Source organism: Myxine glutinosa, chromosome 12 (genome assembly GCF_964187855.1).
Source record: "Myxine glutinosa chromosome 12, kmMyxGlut1.1, whole genome shotgun sequence".
NCBI classification, from domain to species: domain Eukaryota; kingdom Metazoa; phylum Chordata; class Myxini; order Myxiniformes; family Myxinidae; genus Myxine; species Myxine glutinosa.
Window position 1 is genome coordinate 40,726,918 of NC_136272.1, and position 27,422 is coordinate 40,754,339.

The window sequence follows — 27,422 nt, forward strand, 5'->3', positions numbered from 1 at the left end:
ATCCATGAAATGCTGCATATAGTCAGCGTCTCTTTTAGTTTCTCCTAACCAAATTCCGACTGCCTAGCTTCTCATGCTGACCCATGGGGAGTGTTGGTGGACAGCAATCTTCAAGTCATGCAACAGATTTCCGATTGCATTTAGGACGGTGCTCTGACTGGGCCACTCAAGGAAATTTATCTTTTTGTTCCTTAGTCACTCCAGTGTAGCTTTGGCTGTGTGCTTCGGTTGATGTCATGCTGAAAGGTGAACTTCCGTCCCAATTTCAGCTTTCTTGCAGAGAGCAGCAGGTTTTCCTGTGGGATTTTACTGTATTTTGCTCCATCCATTTTGCCTTCTATCCTGACAAGTGTCCCAGTCCCTGTTGATGAGAAACATCCCCATAACATGATGCCACCGCCACCATGCTTCACAGTAGGGATGGTGTTCTTTGGGTGATGTGCTGTGTTGGGTTTGCGCCAAACTTAAGGCATTTCATTTAGGCCAAAAAGTTCCATCTTTGTTTTGTCAGACCACAAAACTTTTCACCACATGGCTTCAGAATCTCCAGAGTGGTTTTTTGCATGCCTAAAACGGGACTCGAGGTGGGATTTTTTGAGTAATGGCTTCCTTCTTGCCAACCTACCGTACACAGGCCAGACATGTGGAGTGCTTGGGATATTGTTGTCACATGCACACAGTGACCAGTCTTTGCAATAAAGGCCCGCAACTCTTTCAAAGTTGCCATTGGCCTCTTGGTGGCCTCTCTGATCAGTCTCCTCCTTGCTTGGTCATCCAGTTTGGAGGGATGGCCTGATCTAGGCAGGGTCTTAGTGGTACCATATACCTTCCACTTGTTAATGATTGTCTTGACTGTGCTCCAAGGGATATTCAAGGTCCTTGAAATATTTTTATACCCATCCCCTGATCTATGCCTTTCCACAACTTTACGTTGTAGGTTTTTTGAAGACTCCTTGGTACTCATGCTTGAGTCTTTACTGTGAAATGCACTACCCAGCAGAGGAAACCTACAGGAACAGCTGATTTTACTCTGAAATAATCAGAATCACTACAATTTAACACGGGTGGAGACCAAATTAACTCCGTGAGTGATTTTGAAGGTGATTGGTTACACCTGTGCTAATTTGTAATTGCTATTTTTAGGTGGGTGGACACTTATCCAACCAAGATATTCTAGCTTTGTATTTTTAATTAATTTTCTGAAATTTGGTGAATTTGTTTTCTGAACTTGGAAATTGTGTGATACGATGTATAAATAAAGGTGGGAAAAGTTTGACTTAATGCAAATTAATTCCAGGCTATAAGGCAACAAAAGGTGAAAATTTTGAAAGCGAGGCTATATATATATATATAACCACAATGGGGATTGGTGGTTGATGCTTCTGTATTCACAACGCATGTTCCCCTTCCCCATTTTACATGGTCAGGGGGATTGTGTGGAGGGGATTAATTTAGCTACACAATATGTTATGAAGTAACTGTACTCGGGTTTGTTTGTGTATTGGTATTGCATTTTTGCCCCCTCCATCCCTACCCCATTTGGAATCCTATGGGGGCACGGGCAACTTGCTAGTCTAACCGATATTGTGTTGCAATGCAACTTGATGTTTAAGTGTTTCTTTATTGTATTCATTTGCATCATCAGTTTCTTAGATATAAAAGTTTAACTTGCATGGTAAAGCATAAAGTTGAGGCAGACCGGCCTACCTGTATGCAAACAACGTATTTTGTACCCCAAAAATTGCTCGTGTCACCGTATGTCAGCCCGTGACAATTGTGTGGCAAATTTTTTTAAAGTTTTATTTTGTTTAGTTGGACTTTCTACTTGAGATGAAGGACGCTATCAAGGTTTGGTAGAGTGTTAAGTTGTCACCTGCGTTTTGAATACAAATATGGGCACATATGCTTGCCCTCTGTTGAGGTATAAAATTTGTAGGTAACTTTTTTTTTTTTAATACTCACTTTTCTAATGTCAAATGTTTTTTGTTTTTTCTTATCTTGATTTCAAACAACATGTCAGTATAGTACTGTGTTTTGTTTTTGTTTTGCATTTCTATTTATCCACATATCCTATCTATTTATATTCTCTTACTTAGGCCTTCTTCACATGCCCTTTTGCCTACATATCCCAGCAACTTGTAAACATGGAATCACAAGGATGTTCGAACACACTGATATAATTATAATGTTGCATAATTGATAGGATTCCTATTTCTGCTCGTGACTCGTTCTGTTGTCTAACTGCCAATAATAAATAGAGGAATAAACTTGTTTGTTTTGATGCATATGTTTCAAATCTTTTTAGGTCAAGTCATTTTTACTTTTGCTTTGTCGCCATGTTGTCAAGCTACATGTGCCCTCTACATGTTATTGTAGGATTGTAATTACTTAACCTCACCCTGTGTTTCACAGTTTCTTTCTTTTTTTTAACCAGAAAAAACCTCATATCAATTCCCCAACACAATTGGTGGTTTTATTTTAAGTAAAAGATTTGGCATGAAATGACAAATCATCTGGGGTATTTGTCGATGTGCGGCGAAAGCCTTGGCAGCATCTTTCTTGTCAAGCGTTACGATGGATTGGATAGTTAAAGTAAGGTATTGTAGCGGCTACCGCTGGGTTTTCACAATCGCCTTGCACCTATCAAGGACGCGGAGCGATCACCATGCCGGGCTCGTCCAGGACGCCCGGGCAGGCCTGCGCTCAACTTGCCAGGCCTCGGTCGGGACGCCCGGTCATGCCTGGGCATGCCCGGGCAGGACCGCCCTCAACTTGCCAGGCCGCAGCCAGGACGCTGGGCTACGCCCCCTCTCGCCTTTCCTGGGCAAACGCTCCGGGATAATATGTATATATATTGCTGCCCGATAAACGGGCTTTTCAGAGTGCCTGAGTATTTGGTTTGATTAAAGCAACTCGGATGAATTCCAGCTTTTTGTCGCGTCCATTCTTCCGATCGACGTGGGAGCCCCAGCTCCTTCATTGGTGACCTACCGACATGGACACGGCAGTCGCCCTTAAACTGCCTACCTTCTGGGAGGCTCACGCGGCGGTTTGGTTCGCACAGGCGGATTCCCTGTTCGCCCTGCGAGGCATCACGGCCGACGACACCCGCTTCCACCATGTGGTAGCAGCGCTCGGTTCGGCCACCGCGGCCCGCGCCCTGAGCCTCCTCGAGAGCCCGCCAGCCGCTGACAAATACGGCGCGATTAAGAAGCTTCTCCTCGACGCTTTCGCCCTCCCATCGGCGGAACGCGCACGGCGCCTGCTCGACCTGCCCGAGCTCGGCGACACGCGCCCTTCCGAGCGAATGGACTACATGCTTTCACTGCTCGGCGAGCACTCTCCGGCATTCCTGTTCTGGGAGCTGTTCCTCCGTCAGCTGCCTAACCTGGTACGCCTCGCCCTGGCAAGCACGACGATCACAGATCCCCGGGCCCTTGCCAGAGAAGCCGACAAGATCTCCGCCGCAGGACAGCGCATCGCAGCGGCGACATGGGACCCACCGCCGTCCGACGCAACACCCATGGCGCCCGAGCACCCGGCACGGTCGACGACCGAACTGCCGACGCAATTGGCGGCCGCTACACCGAGCCGACCACCTCCAGCACGACGACCGGGGCCTCCACCTGACCAAGCGTGGTGTTACTATCATGCCAGGTTCGGACAGAAGGCCCGGACATGCCGACCCCCGTGCACCTTCGGCAGGCTGGGAAATGGCCGGGCCGGCGTTCATTACCAGCCATGAGCGCCGGCCACACGGGCAACTTACTGTTCATCACGGATAAAGCGTCCGGACGGCGCTTCCTGTGCGACACCGGCGCCCAACTGAGCGTCATACCCGCCTCTGACCAGGACAGGCAATCCGCGGTTTGCGGCCCCTCCTTGGTTGCGGCCAACGGATCGACCATCCGCACCTTCGGCCCGCGCAACGTCACCCTCTGCTTCGGCGGCCAACGCTTTGCTTGGACGTTTGTAACCGCAAACGTGCCCATGGCTCTGCTAGGCGCCGACTTCCTCTGCGCACACGGACTGCTGGTGGACGTCCAACGGCGTCGTTTAATCAACGCCGAAACCTTCAGCTCCCTGGTATGCACATTGAGCAGCTCCGCGCCGACCGAGCTGGCATGCGCCGTCCCGGCGGCGAACGAGTTTGCTCGCCTGCTCACGGAGTTCCCGGCCCTCACGCGGCCGACGTTTTCGGCCGTCGCAGTACGGCATGGGATCGAGCACCACATACCAACCACGGGCCCGCCGGTCTACGCCAGGGCCCGCCGCCTCGACCCAGCCAAGCTCGCCGTGGCGAAGGCCGAATTTGACGCGTTGGAGCACCTCGGCATCGAGCGGCGCTCCGATAGCGCGTGGGCCTCGCCATTGCACATCGTGCCAAAGCCGGGGGGTGGATGGCGCCCGTGTGGCGACTACCGCCGTCTCAATGACCCTACCACCCCCGACAGGTACCCGATCCCGCATATCCAAGACTTCTCCGCCCGTCTGGCGGGACGGGTCATTTTTTCGAAAATTGATCTCATACGGGGATATCACCAGGTACCTGTCAGGGCGGCCGACGTCCCTAAAACGGCAGTCATCACGCCCTTCGGCTTATTCGAATTCTTGCGGATGCCGTTTGGTCTCAAGAACGCGGCTCAGGCGTTCCAGCGCTTGATGGACGGCGTGCTGCGTGACCTGCCGTTCCTTTTCGTTTACCTGGACGACATCCTCGTCGCCAGCACGTCCCGGGCCGAACACCTCCTCCACCTCCGAACACTGTTCGGGCGCCTCAGCGAGCATGGCCTCATCGTCAACCCGGCCAAATGCCACTTCGGCACGACGGCCGTTGATTTTTTGGGCCACCACATCACCAAGAACGGGGCCGTGCCGCTGCCAACCAAGGTCGAGGCCATCACCACGTTCCCGCGTCCCCGCACCATAAAGGCCCTGCAGGAATTCCTGGGAATGGTGAATTTTTATCACCGCTTCGTGCCCCGCGCTGCTCAACTCATGCGGCCCCTCTACGAAGCCCTCCAGGGCAAGCCGGCCAAGCACGACATCGCCTGGTCCGCAGCAATGGATGCGGCCTTCCAAAGCTCAATGCGGGCCCTCGCCGACGCAACACTGCTCACTCACCCGGTGCTCAACGCTCCCATCGCCCTCACCACGGATGCCTCCGACTACGCGGTGGGCGCCGTACATGAGCAATGGGTGAACGGGGTTTGGCAGCCACTCGCTTTTTTCAGCCGGCAGCTCCGGCCGAACGAGCTCAAATACAGCACGTTTGACCGGGAGCTCCTCGGTCTACACCTGGCCGTCCGCCATTTCCGCCACCTCCTGGAGGGCCGACCTTTCACGGCGTTCGTCGACCACAAGCCGTTGGTTTACGCCATGGCCAAGGTCACGGAGCCGTGGTCAGCCCGCGCGCCACCTCTCCGCCGTGTCGGAGTTTACCACGGACATCCGGCACGTCGCCGGCAAAAACAACGCCGTGGCCGACTGTCTTTCCCGGGCCAGCGCGAACGCGGTCCACCTGGGCGTGGACTTTGCGCTTATGGCGGCGGACCAAACCACCGACACCACGGTGCAAGCCCTCCGGGCGGCGGACACAGGCCTCCGCCTGGCCGACATCCCCTTCGCGGACACTGTCCTGCTCTGCGACGTCTCCCAAGGCCAGCCTCGCCCCATCGTGCCCGTCACCTGGCAACGCCGCATCTTCGCCTCCCTCCACGGCCTTTCCCACCCGGGCCGGAAAGCTTCCCAGAAGCTGGTGTCGGCGCGATTCGTCTGGCACGGCCTTCGTCGGGACGTCCGCGATTGGACCAGCACCTGCACGGCCTGCCAACGGGCCAAGGTCCACCGACACACCCAGGCCCCGCTGGCACCTTTCACCGTGCCCGAACGACGTTTCGACCACGTCAACGTGGATCTGGTGGGCCCCATCCCCCCGTCACGGGGGTTCACACACCTGCTCACCATGGTGGACAGGACCACCAGGTGGCCGGAGGCCGTTCCCCTCGTCTCCACCACCACCGCCGACGTGGCGCAGGCTTTCATCGCCACCTGGGTCGCCCGCTTCGGCGCACCGGCGGACATCTCGTCAGACCGCGGACCACAGTTCACCTCCGAGCTGTGGGGCGCGGTCGCCCGCAACCTGGGGGTCAAGCTCCACCGTACTACGGCCTACCACCCCCAAGCAAACGGGTTGTGCGAGCGATTCCACCGCTCCATGAAGGCCGCGCTCATGGCCGGCCTTCAAGACGGCGGTTGGGCCGACCGGCTGCCGTGGGTCCTTTTGGGCCTCCGCACGGCCCCCAAGGAGGACCTCCAGGCATCCACCGCCGAGCTTGTCTATGGCCAGGCGCTACGCGTCCCGGGCGAATTCGTGCCCGACGCTACCAGTCCCTGGTCCGCAGCTCACCAGCGCTCGGACCTCCAGGAGGCCGCCCGACGGTTTGCCCCCGTGCCAACATCCCACCACGGTGACCCCCAGTCCTACGTCCCCCCAGCACTTCGCACAGCGGAGTATGTTTTTGTGCATCACGACGCACATCGGGGGCCACTCCGGCCGCCGTACGACGGGCCCTTCCGGGTGCTGCGACGGGACGACAAGTCGTTCGTCATCGACATCGGCGGCAGGTCGGACCGGATTGCGGTGGACCGCCTCAAGCCGGCGCACGTGGACGTCGACCACCCACCACGGGTGGCCCTTCCGCCACGGCGAGGCCGCCCCCCGTCCACGGTGCCCCCCACTCGACCGCCCACCACCACACCGGACCCCCTCCCACGACCCGCCAGGAGTCGCTTCGGCCGGGTCATCAGGACCCCCCTCAAATTGACCCTGCCGGTGCAAGTCGATTCTGGGGGGACGTGTGTAGCGGCTACCGCTGGGTTTTCACAATCGCCTTGCACCTATCAAGGACGCGGAGCGATCACCATGCCGGGCTCGTCCAGGACGCCCGGGCAGGCCCGCGCTCAACTTGCCAGGCCTCGGTCGGGACGCCCGGGCATGCCCGGGCATGCCCGCCCTCAACTTGCCAGGCCGCAGCCAGGACGCTGGGCCACGCCCCCTCTCGCCTTTCCTGGGCAAACGCTTCGGGATAATATGTATATATATTGCTGCCCGATAAACGGGCTTTTCAGAGTGCCTGAGTGTTTGGTTTGATTAAAGCAACTCGGATGAATTCCAGCTTTTTGTCGCGTCCATTCTTCCGATCGACGTGGGAGCCCCAGCTATGGGTAAGTAAGGTATGTGTACAGTAAAACATTTTTTTAGTGAATTTGTATTTACTAGGGCATGCCCGTACTATATCTATATCTAAAATGATAGATAGCACTTGTTAGTAATACCGGTAATCATGTGCTTTCTGCTTTAACCCATGTGCTGAAAAATCAAGATGGAAACAAGCGAGTTGGGAAAGGGTGGAGCAGCAAATAGATACGAAATTCTAGTCGATGAAAACGTCAAGCTTGTTTAAAGTTTGCAATTGATTGGCTGTGTAGTATGGTGATCAAGTAAAACCACAACATGCGGTCTTGGTTGTAAACAAAACTCAAGGTCAAATTTGAACCACCCTCATTGTTATTGAAGGATAGCATACTATTTACAGCATGGCACATGGGTGGAAGTCACATTATAGCTCACTTAATATAGGTGCATATTGTGATCACCACCAAAATAAATAATGTTTATTATTCCTGCACATATCTCTACCTTCGCCCACCTAAGGTGGGATGAAGGTTATGTTTTCACCCATGTCTGTTTTTTGCTTGTTTGTTTTTCTGTTTGTTTGCAAGATATCTCAAAAAGTTGTAGACAGATTCGGATGAAATTTGGTGGACAGGTTGGGTGTGTGACAAGGCCGAATTCTTCAGGTTTTGGTGAAGATGTGGATCTGGATACTAGAATTTCTTAAGTGATTCCTCACCATTGAGAGATGGGTCCAAAAACGATATATAGCCCGATATCTCAAAAAGTTATGGATGGATTTGGACAAATCTTCGTGGACAGGTTGGGTGTGTGACAAGGACGAATCGATTCGATTTTGGTGAAAATCCAGATCTGAGAATTTAAAAAATCCTTAAAGTGATTTTTCACTATTCCGAGATGGGTCCAAAAACGATATATTGCATGATATGCCGACTCCTATCTTCTGCCAACTCCTCTCCGGCCTTGCACCCCCTGATTGATCTGTCTGTGCTGTGTCTCTCAGATATTACTTCAGGATGCACAAGATTTGTCAGCAACCATCTTCTCATGAAACTGGAAAAATTAAGACTCACTGCTCACCTTCACTCTTTCATTACTCTTTCTTTCCACCTCTAGAACAAACTCCCACACTCTCTTCAATCCCACTCCCTCCAGGTCTTGATCTCAAAACCTTGATCTTTTCTAACTCCCGTTAATCCACCCCAAATCCACCTCCTTCAAATTCTCTGTTTTGTTTCCTGAAAATCCCTGTGGTGTACATCTTGTTTATCCTGTGTACCTCACCCCCAGCTCTCCTCTCTCTTCCACAGATCTCCTGATGTCCCTGCTCTCTAATGTTGTTGTGCTTTTCTCTCTATCCTCCTCTTGTCTCCTACTCTCTTTATTATATGTTCTGTGTTAGCTATCATATGAGCCTTGACTAAGTATACAAAAAAAAATCTCAGTTGGGTATGTTATTAGTTATGACAAAACTTTATGGATGAGTTAGTTTGGTGACGAGAACAAGCCGATTAAATTTTGGTTAAGGTTCGAATCCAGATCCGGCCTCTCAATGGGATGCAAAATGTAAACGAAACAACCTCATGGAGTTATGCCCTCTCCCGAGTGCTGTTCTAGTTATCCTCGCCAGATGAGAGGGTATTTCATTTGGGTCCGTTTGTCTGTCTATTTGTCCACACGGAATAAGTATGCTTTTCTCTGCAACTGTTGGTCTGATGGACAGGAAATTTTCACCATAGCTGCGCCTCCTCCTGTAGAATTTTTAAACAATACTTATGATGTCATAGATCACGAGGTACAGGCCCCATCTTGGAAAAACCGAACATCTTTGCACCTCTATATCTCTGAAAGTGCTGCGTAGAAAAAATTCAGACGTGGCTCATTGTAAAGAACTCTATATGGGGAATAACATATATTAATGATGATGTCATAGGTGCCTCCATTATGACATCATTATTTGACAAGTAAAAAGATTCATTTGATTAGGATGAAATTTCTTGAGCGTCATCTAGGGATAAATTGGAGAGAAAAAAATGATGACATCATCGATCACGTGGTTCGGCCGCCATATTTTTATGGCGTAGCCCATAGGGTAAAGCCGTCTAAAACAGTGTTTGTCCGTCTGTATGTATGTATGTATGTCCCCTCAAACGTATACCAATCAGAGCAGATAATCTGGTTACATGACAGGGTGATGTGATTACGTCTGATGTGATTATGGCAGGACGGCGGCTGACTCCACACACCGCCATTTTAATTCCAGTTTGTTCAAGCCGAACATATCGTCGAACCTGCCATATGTCACAGTCGCCATGCTCTACCTTTATGTTTTTCATTCAGTGTGAAACACAAACAAACCGATTGTTAAAATGACCATCAAATATCGAAAGCATTGGCGTTACGTCTCTTGCAACAAAACGGTACGTATGGGCCTTAGGCTTTATGCCTACCCTTCAGACTGTTTCAGACAAATTAAGTCCAGGTTTATTAATACAGTAGTGCATTGTTTCAGTAGTACAGTTTTCGTAATAGTAATAACTAGCCGAAACCCGTGGAACATCCACGGAAGGGAGGATGTGGTGTATGGATAGAGTGTACCATTATGGATGGCATAGGGGATTTGCTTGTCCGAGTAAGAGTTAGGAAGAAAGATGAGAATGAAGAGTGCGTATATGAACAACGATCGCCGACACCGGCACAAATGCATGCTCTGGATTGTCCACTCAGTGGATGGCTTTCTTTCTTTCGCCTTCGCCTGTCCAATCAGCGGACGGCTTGCTTCGCCTTCGCCCAGCAGACGCCAGTAAGATGGCGCCGTATCGGCAGTTAATCGGATGCTTTTGGGCCCCAACGTCGGCTAATTCAGATTTTTCGAGTATGGCTGTATGTGATAAACAAAGGGCGCAGTTCGTAGATCGTAAATCCATTAGTGCCGTGGGCATCGGGTCACTGGGTGTGGCGTAAAAGGGATAACAAAGTCGAGTCCTTGCGCTATAATTATTATATAGACTAGCCGAAACCCGTGGAACATCCACGGAAGGGAGGATGTGGTGTATGGATAGAGTGTACCATTATGGATGGCATAGGGGAGCGCTCATGGGATCTTCTTCTTCCATTAAGCTCCAATTTTTTCTCTTTAAGTTAAGTCCAATCAGTCCTCTCTGCTCGAAGTGCTCAGGCCATGCCTTCCCGCTCTCATACTTTTATTTCTGTTTGGTGTAGAAAGAGATTGACATATCGTTCGTCTGTTTTCAGCTCGTTATCTTTAAGCTTCCTTACGTCTCGCCACCTGCTACACCTCTCTGAGTTACGAGGATTTATGCAACGTGCCCCGAGTATCGCAACGTCACTCCATTTAACTTTATTAAAATGACGATAAAGACGTTTCCTTATATATCCTAATTTAAAATGTTCAAGGGAATAAAAAGACCATTTGGTTCACACCACCCATGTTCACACCACTCAACTGTCCAATCAGCGGACGGCTCGCTTCGCCTTCGCCCAGCAGACACCAATACGATGGCGTCGTAATATGGCATCGTATCGGCAGTTAATCGGATGCTTTTGGGCCCCAACGTCGGCTAATTCAGATTTTTTGAGTATGTCTGTACGTGATAAACAAAGAGCGCGGTTCGTAGATCGTAAATCCATTAGTGCCGTGGGCATCGGGTCACTGGGTGCGGCGTAAAAGGGATAACAAAGTCGAGTCCTTACGGTATTATTATATAGATATAGTAAATATGACCATAACACTTTAATCCCAATGTCGTGAATACAAAGTTAATGGAATGAAGCGGTGTATGGTTCATGATTCCATGATGAGCGGTGTTCGGTACTAACAACCGCGGAAGTAAGGAAGTCGCCTCGGTTGTTTGATCGCATGTTATTAACCCACCCCTTGTGGGGTATATAGATTACAGTAGATCTTACCTCAGTTCTGTCAGTAAAACTTACCTCACGGATGTCATGATTCCTCCAAATTTCTTTGTTTAATGTTATAAGCAGCATTAGCGACTGTTTAAAAAGCTAATCATATGTGTTTGTGGTTTATAATATTTTAAAAGCCCGGCTACGCCGCTGTTAGACTTTCGGTCTTGTTTTTAACACAAAAGCTTTAAAAACCACTAAAAATCATTTTTCTCCGAAACGGCTGCACAGATTGAGGCGAAACATTACATGCATGATTGCATACCCATGATAAACAAAAACGTCCTGACCATGATGTCATAGGTCACATGTTTTGGCGGCTATGATTTTTTGAAGAATAAACCTTTAAAAGCCACTACTGCAGAACAGCTCAACAGATGGAAGGGAAACTTCACACATATGTTCCCCATGCCTCGGGGAGACCATGGTGTCCTTGAATAATTCATGTTAAATGGTTTCGCGGCCATATTGGATTGTAGGAAAATCTTTTTAATAGTCCATTTCTTGAACCACTTCATTGATCGATGTGAAACTTTAAAGTATTGTAGTAGTCATAAAGCGGAGCAAGTGTTTAAAATTTCAACATGATTGTTCGTACCGTCTCGCAACCAGAAGTTGTTATTGTTTGAAGAAGAAGAAACTCTACTATATTAACTTCTCCAGCCATGTGAGTTTCAATATATCTATTAATTATGTACTCTTTGAAGTCGGTGGCATCATGTTTACTAATTAAGTACGTCTATTAATTATGCACTATCAGAATGTACCTTTTGACACTGGACTGCTGAGACCCATAGGACCTTTGAAGAACCTTTAAGACCCCCCAAGACTCCAAAATACCCTGAAGACCCTTAAATACCATGAAGAACCAGAGGACCCCGAAGACCCAAAATAACCCTAGGACTCAAAACACCCCATGACCCAAAAGAGCCATAGGACCCTGATGACGTAAAAGACTTTGAGGATGCAAAAGGCCCTGGGGACTCAAAAGACCCTGAGGACAGCCTCATGCAAATACTTATATTTAAAATACAATGCTGAATTCAGTTTTATAAAAAGGCCGCCTTGTCACGCGTGTCTGATGAAAGTAGGGTTGTACAAAATAATGAAAAAATGTACAAGAACACCCCACAAAATACACCACACAAACACATCCTGGCGAGGGTCTGCAATCTGAATCCTCTTTCTTGTTTATTTTGTGTTCATGTCTCCATCATGCATGGAGTTGCAACATCTGATAGTGCAGCATGATTTAGCCAAAGCGCATGTGATGTTTATTGTGCATAAATCGAATGCGGCACATTAATTTATTTATATTTTATTTTGATACAAATTGAATTACAGCGAACGGCTTTCAGTATAAAGTAAACAACTTTGAATGTCAAGGGTCAAACGTGTAGGTTGTTTGGTTTGCTTGGGATACTTTTTGTGGCACTTTGTTTGTGCTGATGCTTTGGTTTGTTTTAACTGTTAAAACTGCCCCTGGTTATTATAGTTGAGGGACTTGTACTCTGCAATCCAAAAAGGCAGGTCTTGGCCTGTTATAAATTGTCAAAGGACACGTTTTTATTTTCAAAAAAACTGGTGATTAGTTGGAGTTTTTGACCACAGTTGACTTCACGTACGAAACATGTGATGGGTACTTATCTTTTGAAGTAATCAATCCTTTGAGACATGACAGGGAAAAGTCAATACTCTTTGATTAAGCAATTGTATTATGTCTAAAAACAACTTAGAACATTGTATTTTGACATGTTTTAACTTGTGCTTTGGTTTGTGATGGTGAACAATCTCCATCGGGGTGACAACATGCAAATCTCGCATGATTAGAGCCTGCTTGAATAAAGCAAGTCTCTGTGTTTCGATGATAGTTTTGAGGTGAACGTAACAATACAACCCACGAGTTTAACCTCTAAACTTTAATAATAAAATGTGGGATAAAACGTTTTATTTTTGGTGGTCCATCTCCAAATTCCCAATTTTTTTTCTTTCTTTGAAAAAATGACATGCAAGTACAATGGATGCTGTTTTGAGAGACCTCGCCCTCCCTCCCCATACCCCCACCTGGATTAAGAGACCACATAGAATTTCCGACCACTTGGAGGTAATTTGCGGCTGTTTTAAATATGGAATAACATGTTTAGAAAATGGAGAAAAATGAAATTAATCTTTTTGAAAACAAAACATTTTGTTGTCTGATGTCCATTATTATACTATAATTTATAAACTGAAAGTGATCTGATAGTTATACTGAAAGAATAAATTATCTACCATATAAAACACAATGTCGGTTTGTGTTTTTGTACAGATGTCTGTTCCCCTTCATAAGGGTAGGTTTTAAAGGCCAATCTTTTAACACAAATGTGTGGTTGCTAACTATGGTCTATTTTTGAGAATAAAAACAAACTCGGAAAACATTTTCCATAAAAGAGTAATTATCTCTTCTACTGGAATTGTCGATGGTGGATTGCAAACCAAGCTTCAAGGGCAGTGCACAGAAAGTTTTTTTTTTTTTTTTTTTTTTTTTTTTTTTTAATAATAAATAAAAGGCGCAGGGAGGTGAAAGTCGCTGCACATGATGTCTCGTAGAAGAGTGTACACTAAATAGAATGTCCACACCTCAAGAACAATGTCAAGATTTAATTCAAAGGAGAAACCTCACTGGAATATAATAAAGGTTACAACACAGTTAAACAGGACTATGCTGGCATACTCAAACAGGACTCCAAACGACATTTCGAGCAAGTATTCTGCCGATTCGGTCTGCATCTTGTCTTTTATAGTGTTTTATTGAGAAAATAAATTATTCTGGGCTTTGGAGTGTTGGCTTGAGCGACAAGGGTTCAATCAAGAGGTCTGGGATTAAGATAGGCAAGCCTAAAAAGGCATCTGGTTTCCATTCAAGCATAAGCCATCAAGATAAGCATTTCAGACCAGTATTCAGACGTTCCATTTTTTTTTTTTTTTTTTTTTTTTTGTATACAAGATCGAGGCTCGTGAAACAGCTAACATTAATCACAGAAAAAGTCAAACCGACACATAGAACACAAAATAAGGGCAGCGGTAGACAAGATGGGGAGAGAGGGAGAAGGACACAAACACAACATTTGAGAGCAGGGACATCGAGAGAACTGTGGGAGGGAGAGGGCCTGGGGGGAGGGGGTAAGGTATAAAACGTATGGACACTGCAAGGACTTCCAGGAAAGAAGTTGGAATTTCGAAAAAGTGTATCTGGGGTGAATTAGCGTGGGTAGAAAAGATCAAGGTTTTGGATGGGGGAAGATAAGAGATGGTGGTGAACAGCTGTTTTAAAGACCCGGAGGGAGGAGTGGAAATGAAGGGAGTGGGGGAGTTTGTTCCAGAGGTGGGAAAAATGGGGAATGAAAGAGTGAAGGTGAGCAGAGAGCCTAGATTTTGGCAGTTTAACCATAAGAGGGTTGCTGGCAGATCTTGTGCGACCTGTAGGAATATTTGGGCGACAGAGCACAGAGAGAGCTGGGGGAGCAAGGCCGGCGAGGAGTCGGTAGAAGACAGAAAGACCACCAACCTGCCTGCGGTGAGTGAGTGAAAGGCCCTCGGAGTTAGCTTCATCGCAGAAGATTCCAATGATTCTGAAAGCTTTGGCTTCAACAGCATGAAGCCGAGCTAGGTGTGAGGCAGGAGCACCGGCCCAGAGGGGGGAACAGTATTCCATTGAGCTGCGGATGAAAGCCTTGTATGTGCTGAGGAGCTCAGGTGTGCCAAGGAAGGACTTCACACGACGGAGGATGCCCAGTCGGCGACAGGCTTTGGAGGCCAGCTTGTCAATGTGGTTTTCCCAAGAAAGATCATGGCAGATAGTGAGACCCAAAAGCTTGAGCGACAGAACTTCTTGGAGAGGATTGTTGAGAAAGTGGATGGGAGGGTTTTCCAGTCGGTCTTTTCGGAGAGACATAGTAAGAGTGTGAGATTTGTCAGGATTGAAAGACATGTTCCACTTGTTTGACCAGTCTGTGATTTTGTCCAGGTCTGCAGAGAGTGAGGAGGCTGCAGGCTGCCGATCTGAGGGATGAGGAATGGAGCGGCAGAGAGTGGAGTCATCAGCAAAGAGATAGAGAGGATTTTCCAGAGAGTTGGAGAGATCATTGATGAAGACCAGAAAAAGCACAGGGCCCAGAACACTACCTTGGGGAACTCCAGCCAGAACAGGAAGGGGCGATGAGAGAAATCCATTCAGGGCCACACATTGACTACGACCAGAGAGGAAGTCCGCAAGCCAAGCATGAAGATTTCCATGTATACCATAGGAGGAGAGTTTGGTGAGCAGAGCTGGGTGCCAGACCGTATCGAAGGCAAGTGATATGTCGAGGGACACAGCTCTGATTTCCTGTTTGGCATTGAGGACCTCCATCCATTGTTGAGACAGCAGAAGCAACATGCCCAGAGTAGAATGACCTCGTCTGAATCCAAATTGATGATCGGAGATCAAGCCATTGGTGAAGAGGAAGGATTTGATATCCGAAGCAATGATGGTATCCATGACTTTGCTGATAATTGGGAGCAGACTGATTGGTCTGTTGTTGGAAGGATCTGTTTTTGCACCGTTTTTGTGTAAAGCGGTAATGTTTGCTGATTTCCAAGATGCTGGCAGATGACCTTGAGCAAAAGAGAGGGTGAAAAGAACAGAGAGAGTGTGAGATAGAGCCGCCGAGCAGGATTTTAGGACCCGTGGGCTGATGCCGTCTAGTCCAGTTGCAGAATGAGAGTCGAGGTTTGACAAAAACTTCTCCACCTTGTCAGGAGAGATGGAAGCAGAGTCCAGGAGCAGTTGGGTTTGACTGGGTAAGGTGGGAACAGAGAGAGATGGGTTTGGGACACAAGATTTTGAGGCAAACACAGAGTTGAGGCATTCGGCTTTGTCACGTGCGGTGTCAACTGTGTAGCCATTTGAGGTGAGAGAGGGGATGGAGGGGGAATAAACACCAGAAACGGATTTGACCAGATGCCACCACGATTTGGAGGAAGGAGACAGGTTTGAGAGTTCATTCTTGAGTGTGGAGAGATAGTGCTTTCTGGCACTCCTGAGGGTAGACACACACTTGTTCTGAACTTGGTGGAAGGAACTGAGATTACCTTCAGTTGGATTTGCCTTCCAAGAGGCAAAAGCAAGTTGTTTCAGGGCAACTGCCTCACCACAAGATTCAGTGTACCATGGACGGGAGGAAGGGTAAGACAACTGAAGATGAGATGGGATAAATCTGCGCGTGAGAGAGAGCAGTTTGCTTTGGAAGAATTCCCAGGAAGAATTGATGTCAGAGGCAGTAGAGATGGGAGACCAGTCCAGATGATTGATGGCTGCATGCAGCCCATGCCAGTCGGCCTGAGTGAAATGCCAGACTCGTCAATGCTGAGGTGGCTCTCTGAGAATGGCCAGAGAGATGTCCACTTTAACAAGCACATGATCAGAAGAACCGATTGGAGCAGAAGAAGAGCAGCAGACATTTGCAGGGAAGTTTGTCATTAGCAAGTCTAGAAGAGAAAATACTCCATTGACTGAGATCCGGGTTGGGAAATTGAAAGATTGTGTCAGTCCCAATGAGTCACAGAAGTCCTTTGCTGAGGTGCCATGGCTGGTGAGAGAGGAACCCACACACAGCCAGCTGGCATGATGACAGTTGAAGTCGCCACATATGAGGAAGAGAGAGTTGGGATGAGTGGATAGAAGTTGGTCCATGTTGTCAGACAGCGACATGTAAATGGAGTCATCACTGTTTGGAGGACGGTACAGAACACATATGAACAAAAGGTGGGAGCGGAGAGGAAGCTGTAGTCACAGGTACTCCTGGGGGTTGGGTGGAGAGAGGGCAGTGCAAGGAGAGTGAGGAAGAGAGTTTTGATAAAGATAGCAACCCCACCACCAGATTTGATGTTCCATTTGTCTGGAAGGAACATTTTCAGGGGTTAACATCGTTGCACAAAATATCAATGTAGCTTTTAAATATATCGAAGCACATCACATAATTTCTATAATTCATAATGTAGATTACTCAAGGAGTTATCACTAAGTATACTGTATGTATATCCACTTTATTAGCATTCCATATTCTAAAGATTATATAATACTGCTGTGCATCACAATTAGTATGACAAAAAAAGCACCCATGTTTCTGTGCTTTCCTGCAATGAGAAGAGTACGAACAGGTTAGAACAGAATGCAAGTGATAACTCACAAAGAGAGAGAGGGACATTTCAACAAACTCAGAAATCCGTGCGGACTACTACACGTGCAATGCGCGTCAAGTAAAACGAGTGTTCATTTACGTTTGTAGGATGTCTAATAAATATAGAAGATATAAGCAAGCCTGACACTTGGCCGAGGCTTCAGACTTTGGCACGCTCACGTGGCTGTACCGTGGAACAAGTGAATCCTCTTGGATTGCGCTGAGGTTCGGGCATGGAATTTCGAGCCTCGATCATGGTTCGAGCCTCGATCTTGTATACAAAAATAATAATAATAATAATAAGAACCTTGGGCCGAATCTCGCGCTTCACCAGTGCGCGTGCGCGAATTTACGTCACGTCGGCAGCGAGAAGGGGTTCCCCAACACGAACCAATCAGGAACTGCCACGTCACACTTATATGATCTCAGAATTCCTGTGACAGGAATTCGCGTTACACTGGCTGGAAGTCATTCGCTAGAGGCGCTTCCTCAGCGCTAATAAACTGTTCCAACCTGTTATTTATCACAGGCTTTTTACTGGTATATACATAAAGCATATAGCATCTCTCGTGTCAATCTAATGAAAGACCAGCTGTTTTGATTTAGTGCCCTTTGGGTTTACCATTAGCCGCCATATTTGTTTTAACACAAAAGCCTTAAAAAACATTGAAAATACATCCTGCCGAGGGTTTGCAATCTCTGATTGCTCTTTTTCTTGTTTTTCCTTGTGTTTTATGAATTGTTTATGAATTGTTTTTTTCTGCTTCATGCACAATAATAATTATATATATTTTTCAATCCCTACTGACATGCAAGACGAAATTGATATCCCATTATTTATCACAATTCCTTTTTTCTTATCCCTTACAACCCCAGGGCGTCCCATCCATTGCCAATCAGCAGCAGAACTTGCCAGAACATTGGCCAACCTGTCCTCGATCAACCATGATTCATCACAAGGAAACTTGAATTCCCACTTCACCATCAGTTTGGAAACGATAGCAGAACATGCTTCTGCCATGGCTACCTTGCTTCCTGAAGTACCTGTCACATGATCACTCATGAGCCAAGAGCACACAGCACACAGCACTTGTTCACAGTTTTATTTTTAAAAATAATTAAGGGGGCATTATATTGTTTACCATTATTGTCAGTCACCTGCTCATGGAAAGAAGACTCTTTTAACCATCTTCTCACCCACTCATCTTTCCTATGCGTGTTGCTCCTTCTCTTCTAGCTGCAATCTCAATGCCATCATTTTGATGCTCCTGGTGTGCAAGGAAATGGATATCGTTCAATTATCTCTGCCTGTCATGCTCTCCTTGCCCGCACTGCTCGGCGTGTGCGATATGTGCTGTCCCACACCTCTCTTGTAACACCAAGTGAGTTTTTACATGTCCGTTTATGCTCTTCTTTGATCTTGAAATCCTCTTTTACTATTACTGGCTACCACTATCATCTTCTCTCAGGAAATGCAACTTAAAACTTCGAACACAAGTGTTTGCACCATGTGCTGGCTTTACAGGCTGCAACTGAGGCCTGGTTTATAACGGGATTTACTTGTCTAGCATTCCCATGCCAGAACAAAGCTCAAAATGTGAAGATCCAAATTTCAAGTCCTACATAATTTGATGACTTGTGTATTGTCTCCGATTGTACTAATGGCTTGTGCTAAAGTTTGTGCATCTCCAACTTCCCTTTTCATACATCTTATACAATATACATGCATAAGTTATTTCATGACTCGTGAACTGGGAGCAGAACCGTCACTTCTGGGGTTCTCTGGGACGTCACAACAATGGCGCCGCTTTTCTCACCGTACTTGCGGGGCATTTCCTCACGAGAAATTTCCTCTCCATGAACAACAACCTATGCGGATTGTCCATGCTCTTAACCTCTTAAATGCTGAGCACCATGCAAGGAAACGACACGTACCATTTTTTTAAGTTTGTTATTACTCGGCCGGTGTTTGAATCGCTGACTTCCCACACTCAGAGCGGACGCTCAAATCGTTACACCATTCCTTCGTGAGCTTCTTTCTGTATCCTTCTTGTCCACTCCATGCATCCATTCCTGCCACCCATTCTTCCCCACACCAATTGTTTGTCCATGTCTCCCTCTATTTTGTCCTTGTGTGTTGAAAAACAACTACTGAATTTCAACTTTACTAAGGCCAGTGAACCTGATGAGCTCCCAACAAACTCCTGAAACGAGTTGCTCATGAGATAGCTCCAGCTCTCCCCTTTCTCTTCCAGCAACCGCCTTCTCTTTCAACAGAGTTATAATGAAGGAGATGTTCCTCGCCAATGGGAACGGGTCTTAGTTACAACAACAACAACATGCTATAGCCCTTCCAATGCCCTCTGGCTATGGCCCTTCCAATGCCCTCTGGCTATAGCCCTTCCAATGTCCTCTGGCTATAGCCCTTCCAATGTCCTCTGGCTATAGCCCTTCCAATGCCCTCTGGCTATAGCCCTTCCAATGCCCTCTGGCTATAGCCCTTCCAATGTCCTCTGGCTATGGCCCTTCCAATGTCCTCTGGCTATGGCCCTTCCAATGTCCTCTGGCTATGGCCCTTCCAATGCCCTCTGGCTATAACCCTTATTAATGCCCTCGAGCTATAGCCCTCATAATGCCCTCTGGCTATAGCCCTTCCAATGCCCTCTGGCTATAGCCCTTCCAATGCCCTCTGGCTATAGCCCTTCCAATGTCCTCTGGCTATAGCCCTTCCAATGTCCTCTGGCTATAGCCCTTCCAATGCCCTCTGGCTATAGCCCTTCCGATGCCCTCCAGCTATAGCCCTTCTGATGCCCTCTGGCTATAGCCCTTCCAATGTCCTCTGGCTATAGCCCTTCCAATGCCCTCTGGCTATAGCCCTTCCGATGCCCTCCAGCTATAGCCCTTCTGATGCCCTCTGGATATAGCTCTTCTAATGCCCTCTGGCTATAGCTCTTCCAATGCCCTCCAGCTGTGGCGCTTCCAATGCCCTCCAGCTGTGGCGCTTCCAATGCCCTCTAGCTATAGTCCTTCCAATGTCCTCTGGCTATAGCCCTTCCAATGCCCTCTGGATGTAGCCCTTCTGATACCCTCTGGCTCTAGCCCTTCTGATGCCCTCTGGCTGTAGCTCTTCCAATGCCCTCTGGCTATAGGCCTTCCAATGCCCTCGAGCTATAGCCCTTCCAATGCCCTCTGGCTATGGCCCTTCCAATACCCTCCAGCTATAGCCCTTCCAATGCCCTCTGGCTATAGCCCTTCCAATGCCCTCCAGCTATAGCCCTTCCAATGCCCTCTAGCTATAGCCCTTCCAATGCCCTCTGGCTATAGCCCTTCCAATGTCCTCTGGCTATAGCCCCTCCAATGCCCTCTCGCTATAGCCCTTCCAATGCCCTCCAGCTATAGCCCTTATAATGCCCTCGAGCTATAGCCCTTATAATGCCCTCTGGCTATAGCCCTTCCAATGCCGTCTGGCTATAGCCCTTCCAATGCCCTCTGGCTATAGCCCTTCCAATGCCCTCTGGCTATAGCCCTTCCAATGCCCTCTGGCTATAGCCCTTATAATGCCCTTGAGCTGCAGCCCTTATAATGCCCTCTGGCTATAGCCCTTCCAATGCCCTCCAGCTATAGCCCTTATAATGCCCTCGAGCTATAGCCCTTATAATGCCCTCTGGCTATGGCCCTTCCAATGCCCTCTGGCTATAGCCCTTCCAATGCCCTCTGGCTACAGCACTTATAATGCCCTCGAGCTACAGCCCTTATATTTCCCTCTGGCTATAGCCCTTCCAATCCCCTCTGGCTACAGCCCTTCCAAAGCCCTCTGGCTGTAGCCCTTCCAATGCCCTCTGGCTATAGCCCTTCCAATGCCCTCTGGCTATAGCCCTTCCAATGCCCTCTGGCTATAGCCCTTCCAATGCCCTCTGGCTATAGCCCTTCCAATGCCCTCTGGCTATAGCCCTTCCAATGCCCTCTGGCTATAGCCCTTCCAATGCCCTCTGGCTATAGCCCTTCTAATGCCCTCTGGCTATAGCCCTTCCAATGCCCTCTGGCTGTAGCCCTTCTAATGCCCTCTGGCTATAGCCCTTCTAATGCCCTCTGGCTATAGCCCTTCCAATGCCCTCTGGCTATAGCCCTTCTCATGCCCTCTGGCTCTGGACCTTCTGATGGCCTCTGGCCATAGGCCTTATAATGCCCTCTGGCTATAGCCCTTCTGATGCCCTCTGGCTTTTGCCCTTGTGGAAGTGTAAATTTATGAAGCAAGAAACTTTTATGAGCCTCAACCCTGCATTCCTAGTCTGCAGGTGTGTTTTTTTATGGTTTCCATGCAAACTTTGCGATCTCCCTGCAGTTGGCAAGTTATCTCCGGGACAGGCCCAGATTCTTAGTATAAGGCAATGGCAGATCGCATATTGCCATGGCGAAATCATTTTTTCTAACTGAAGGGAATATGTAATACAGATGGGATGTTTTTTCCAAATAATGTAAGGATGGACCGAGTTTGTCTTATTGGATAAAAGATATTGTTTTCTTTGTAAATAATTATATAATACAACTGATGCCATAATGATGTCTAACTAGGCAATCGCTAGATCATTAAGGTTGTTTACCAATGTACTCGGTGAGCAAGCTTTCATTGTGAGTTTCACAAAGATTTCATAGGAAGGAAGAGAATAAATTTGAAATGGAAATTCTGAAAAATTAAAATTAAAAGACCCTGTTATTGAACTAACACATGTGCTTAGGGTGGGGGGGCATCATGGGGAATAGAACTGAAAGACAATTTTCGGAACAATTGATTTACCAGTTAATGAGACGCTATGAAAGTCGCATGAAATTTAATGATAACATGACTCTCACATAGAAGTCATAGGATGAAGCTGAAGGGAAAGGTGTATGCTGCATGTGGGAGGATATGTGCGTGTGTGCAACGAAGGCTGGAAAGGGTGGAAATGCGAATGGTTCGGGGAATGTGCGGAGTATCGTTGAGAGAGAGGAAGTCAAATGATGAATTGTGAAAGATGATGGAAATCGAGCCTGTGATTGATGCTGTAAAGAGGAACAGGTTGAGATGGTTTGATCATGCATTGAGGAAGGATGAAAGTGACTGGTTGAGAAGAGTGATGGAAATGAATGTAGATTGAAGTAGAGGACGGATGGGGAAGACCAAGAAAGACTTGACTAAAGATGGTGGAAGAAGAAATGCGGGCAAAGGGGGTTAACAAGGAGAGATGCAGAAAATAGGGCAAAATGGAGAAGTTTGTCATGCTGACCGCAAGGCTAACCTCCGCGCTAGCAGGGAAAATGTCCTTAAAATGCATGTTGTTGTTGTTGTTGTTGTTGTTGTTGTTGTTGTTGTTATCTGGCATGTGAAAATATCTGCTATTAATCTTGGGGTAAAATTTGGGGGAGAATTGACCATGGAAGGTAAAAGGGAGCTGGTAATGATAGACCAGATGGGAAAACACTGAATAATATATTGTGGGACAAAAAACGTTGGTCTATATGTTAACATTGTGTGTAGTTCTGAAAATTAATCGGCGAATATTGATGAGCAGACTTTAAAAATGACACCTACCCTGATATGGGAAAATAATAGTACAGAAAATTGGCAAAATTGATAAGGACTATGTATTATTATGATGTTGTGTAAGTACGAAAGGTTTGTGGTCACAAATTTCAAAGGAAATGGAAGTTATGTCTTTGGAAAGTTTTCAAAATTTGTAAGGGATCATGCATGGGTCTACCAAAGCATTTTTCAGTTTAATGGTAGTTGGATTTTGTAAAATATACAGACATATGTGGGTACAGACATATACTAGGGGTAAATTAACAATTTTCTGATTGGATTAAGATATGAACATATATATGGTTTAATCTAACCACAGTATAAAATAATATACAGATTTGGGACATTTTGTAAACTTTTTAAAAAGAGAAAAGTCATAAAATTCATTTTATTTAGTGAATGGAAAATATTTGCGTTAAAATAGCATGGTTAAATGGTTAAAAGCAGTGAAGTGAAGTGAAGGTTTGGGACTGGCAGGACGAGCAGTGAACTTCTTCACTAGCAGTGAAGAAGCATGGTTACAATTACGATCTAGTGATGGCCTGGACCTTACAAAACAAAGGGTTATGAAAATGGTCAATCATTAGTGTACTGTACGTTTTATTACAATAGATATGTTATGATATTGTGTTATAATTAAGGATATAAACGAGATGTAATGGTAAATCTTTCAAAGGGAGGGAAAATACAAAACGTATGAACTATTGGACGTGCTGTTACATTGTTTAAAATAATAAAAAACGTGATGTTACGTGCACCAACACCATACATTTTTGATAACTTGGGACATCTACATACAGGTGTCATTTGTATTCACTAGTTAAAGTGTAAATACGAAAATTGTAAAATTTGATGATAAAACGAGTTATTTTTCTTGTAAAAATGATAAAAGTAAAAGGATGTTCAAGTGAACTTTGTGCTGTGAAAAGAATGTCAAGTTAATGGAAGTGGTTTTTTAAATTAAATTTGTTCAATTTGTGTTCAAAAAAAAAAATTCAATGTCCATCACTTGTTTATCACAAGTCATGAGAAATTAATGGAATTAATGCTCCAAATTAATGGAATGAAATGTAAATCTTGAACCAGATGGAAAACTGGCCTCACTGAAGGAAAAGTGGAATTATGTGATATTTATATTATTTTTAATGAATGGTGCTGATATTTTATAAGGTGGATGAAAAAGGGAAGGAAACTGTGCCCTGGGGGCATGCACCTGTTACATATACATGCACCTGTTCCATAGCTACTATCTGTCCTTTGAATGAACTGTTACGGATGAGAAGTACAATGATATTGTAATCATTGTTGAAATGTCACAAATTTATTTTTCGGATTGTAGGTTATTTGAGGTCTAATGGGTTTAATGTGTATGTTAGGAACATTTTTTTTTTTTCTTTTTTTTTTTTTTTCTATACTGAATCGAGGCTCGTGAAAGAGCTGACAACCGCGAGGGAAAGACAAAGACAGTACATGGGGACCGCGAGGGAAAGACAGTACATGGGGACCGCGAGGGAAAGACAAAAACAGCACATGGGGACCGCGAGGGAAAGACAGTACATGGGGACCGCGAGGGAAAGACAAAAACAGCACATGGGGACCGCGAGGGAAAGACAGTACATGGGGACCGCGAGGGAAAGACAAAGCCAGTACATGGGGACCGCGAGGGAAAGACAGTACATGGGGACCGCGAGGGAAAGACAAAAACAGCACATGGGGACCGCGAGGGAAAGACAAAGACAGCACATAGGGACCGCGAGGGAAAGACAAAGACAGTACATGGGGACCGCGAGGGAAAGACAAAAACAGCACATGGGGACCGCGAGGGAAAGACAAAGACAAAGACAAAGAAAGACAAAGACAAAGACAAAGACTTTCTTTTGATAAGAAATATGGATATATGGCATTACTAAAAGAAACCAAGCAATTGAGAGTTATTGGGTTAATGGGATATAAATAAATGCATCTACAAGTTGATGGTTTATAAAAAATATTTTTAGTTCTGGATGATACTAAAACGATGAACAATGTTGGCAATATACAAAGAATGTGACTTGTTATTTTTTGGGGGAAAACATGTCGTTTAAAATAATTGGCTAAGTTTTAAAAAATGAAGATGTTTTACAGAACTCTTACGATTATTTATATGAATAATGGACTATTCCATGGCGAGAGAAAATGGTTGATATTAATAAAAAGGAGAGGAGGAAAATACAGATCTTGGCAACAGATTTGTAAAATAATGAATGTGAGATAATGAAAATAATGTGAAAGAAAATTGTTAAGGATGGGACAATTGAGGCCCATTGTATTATTAGGTTTACTCTCCATGAAATGGAGAGTAACCTATTATTACTGCTAGAGTTTTTCTTATTATTAGGTTTACTCTCCATGAAATGGAGAGTAACCTATTATTACTGCTAGAGTTTTTCTTATTAGGTTTACTCTCCATGAAATGGAGAGAAACCTATTATTACTGCTAGAGTTTTTCTTATTATTATTATTATTCTTCCACGCTATTTTGCACCTCAGAAAACTTCATAATTAAGTTTCTCAGCAACCGCTGGACGGATTGACAGGAAATTTTCATCAAATGATCGGCTAGGCTCGTAGAATTTTTAATTGCTAATGATGACGTCATAGGTCACGTGGTATGGGCGCCATCTTGTAAAACACCTTCAACTTTGCCCCTCTGTATCTCCGAAACGGCTCAATGGAAAAATTTGAGGAATGGCTCATTCTAAAGAACTCTGCAATGGGAACAAAAAACATGTGTATTGAGTATATCAAAAATGCTAACGTTAAGAGGTTAGAATTCGTCAAACACAGTTTTTCTCCCCCGAAAAAGAGATTTTTCCCCCAGATGCTTAGTTAAAAAAAACTCAGAATGCGAAAATTTTCGAAGTCATACGTCACATGGTTCGGCCGCGATCTTGTTTTCCGTGAAAAAACACAAAAAACCATTTTTCTCCGCAACGGCTGAACGGATCGAGCCCAAACTTGGCATGCGTATTCGGATACCCATGACAAACAAAAAAGTCAGCGAGCACGACGTCATCCGACACGTGGTTTCAGAGTTATGACGTTTTCAAATCACAAACTAGAAATGGAATCACCTCCATAATTTGTGGAGGTATCGAGTGGAAACTTTACACAAATGTTCCTCATGGGGGGATGTTTAATCGTTACTTGAGACGTTTTTTTAAGTCACATGGTTTGGCCGCAATAAATAAATGGAAGTTAAATTTTAAAAAGCTTGTACCTCTTGAACCACTGCATGGATCGACTTGAATTTTTAATACAATGTAGCTCTCATCGGGTGGAACAAGTGTGCAAAATTTCAAGATGATTGGATGTACGGTCGCGAAGCTAAAGTCTTTATTGTTGAAAGAGGAACAAACACACCATTTTGTCCTGCCAGGCCACATCTCCCAGTGCTTTTGCCATTTTCAGTTTTAATTTCCTTTAAAAAACATTTTCTCTGCAATAATAGGGCCGATTGAGATAAAATTTTCACCATAGGAGGCACTCGGTCTGTAGAATATTTTAATGGTAATTATGACGTCGCAGGTCACGTGGGTCGGCCGCCATCTTGTTTTTCGTGAAAACACGAAAACCCCTTTTTCTCTGCAACGGCTGAACAGATCGAGGCCAATCTTTGCACGCAGAATCGCATGCCCATGACGAACAAAAAAGTCAGCGAGGGCGACGTCATCCGACACATGGTTTCAGAGTTATGACGGTTTAAAGCATGAACCTTTAAAACGTAGCTCCTCCCTCATTTTTGATCCAATCGAGGAGAAACTTCACAGGTCTGTTCAGCATGTCAGTCTACTAAAATGTCATTTTAGAATTTGCGATAGGTCACGTGGTTTGGCAGATATCGTTAATTAAACGATTTTTTTTTAAAATGGATATCTCTTGAATCGCTTTATTGATCGACGTGAAACTTCATACTGTAGTAGAAGTCATGAAGAGTAACAAGTGTGCAAAATTTCAAGATGATTGGATGTACGGTCGCGAAGCTATGTCTTTATTGTTCAAAGAAGAAGAAACACACCATTTTGTCTTTCCAGTACGTGCTCACGATAACGCGATCTCCCGCGGTCATTTGAACCGCAAAAAAAATTATAATTGCAGCTTTGTCAATAGCTGAGGCATATTAACAAACGAATGAAACAGATTTGCTCAAATTCTGACTATTTTTAACTCGATCGTATTTCACTGAAAGTAAGCCCATCAAGGCGCGTACGTAATACACGAAAATACAATGGCCCATTTGCGCATATGCAAACATCCATCCACATATTACGTAAGGTGCTGTGCGAGAAGGAAATGGCTGTCATGGTCGTAATTGGTCTTGAAATTTGCGCAAATAAATGCCCTACACGATGCCGTTTATTTCGTCACAATCCATCCAGCCGATCTGAAGTTATATGAAGAAATGCATTTACGTCGTGACGTCATCACGCGATTTTCGAATTCAGACGTCTTTTCGGAAATTAAATAAAGATATAAATCGAAATGAATCATGTCCGCG

The 27,422-nt window shown here is 45.8% G+C and overlaps 1 protein-coding gene across 4 annotated transcripts in view; it reads left to right on the forward strand.

Moving 5' to 3' along the window:
- Positions 1–27,422, forward strand: part of LIPE (lipase E, hormone sensitive type) — a 123,286-nt gene that overhangs the window by 22,487 nt on the left and 73,377 nt on the right. For all 4 annotated transcript variants that reach the window (XM_068132685.2, XM_078766300.1, XM_068132684.2 and 1 more), the window contains exons 2-3: positions 18,202–18,365; positions 18,563–18,707. In XM_068132685.2, the coding sequence (XP_067988786.2) occupies positions 18,202–18,365; positions 18,563–18,707 (309 nt within the window). The remainder of the gene's footprint in view (positions 1–18,201; positions 18,366–18,562; positions 18,708–27,422) is intronic.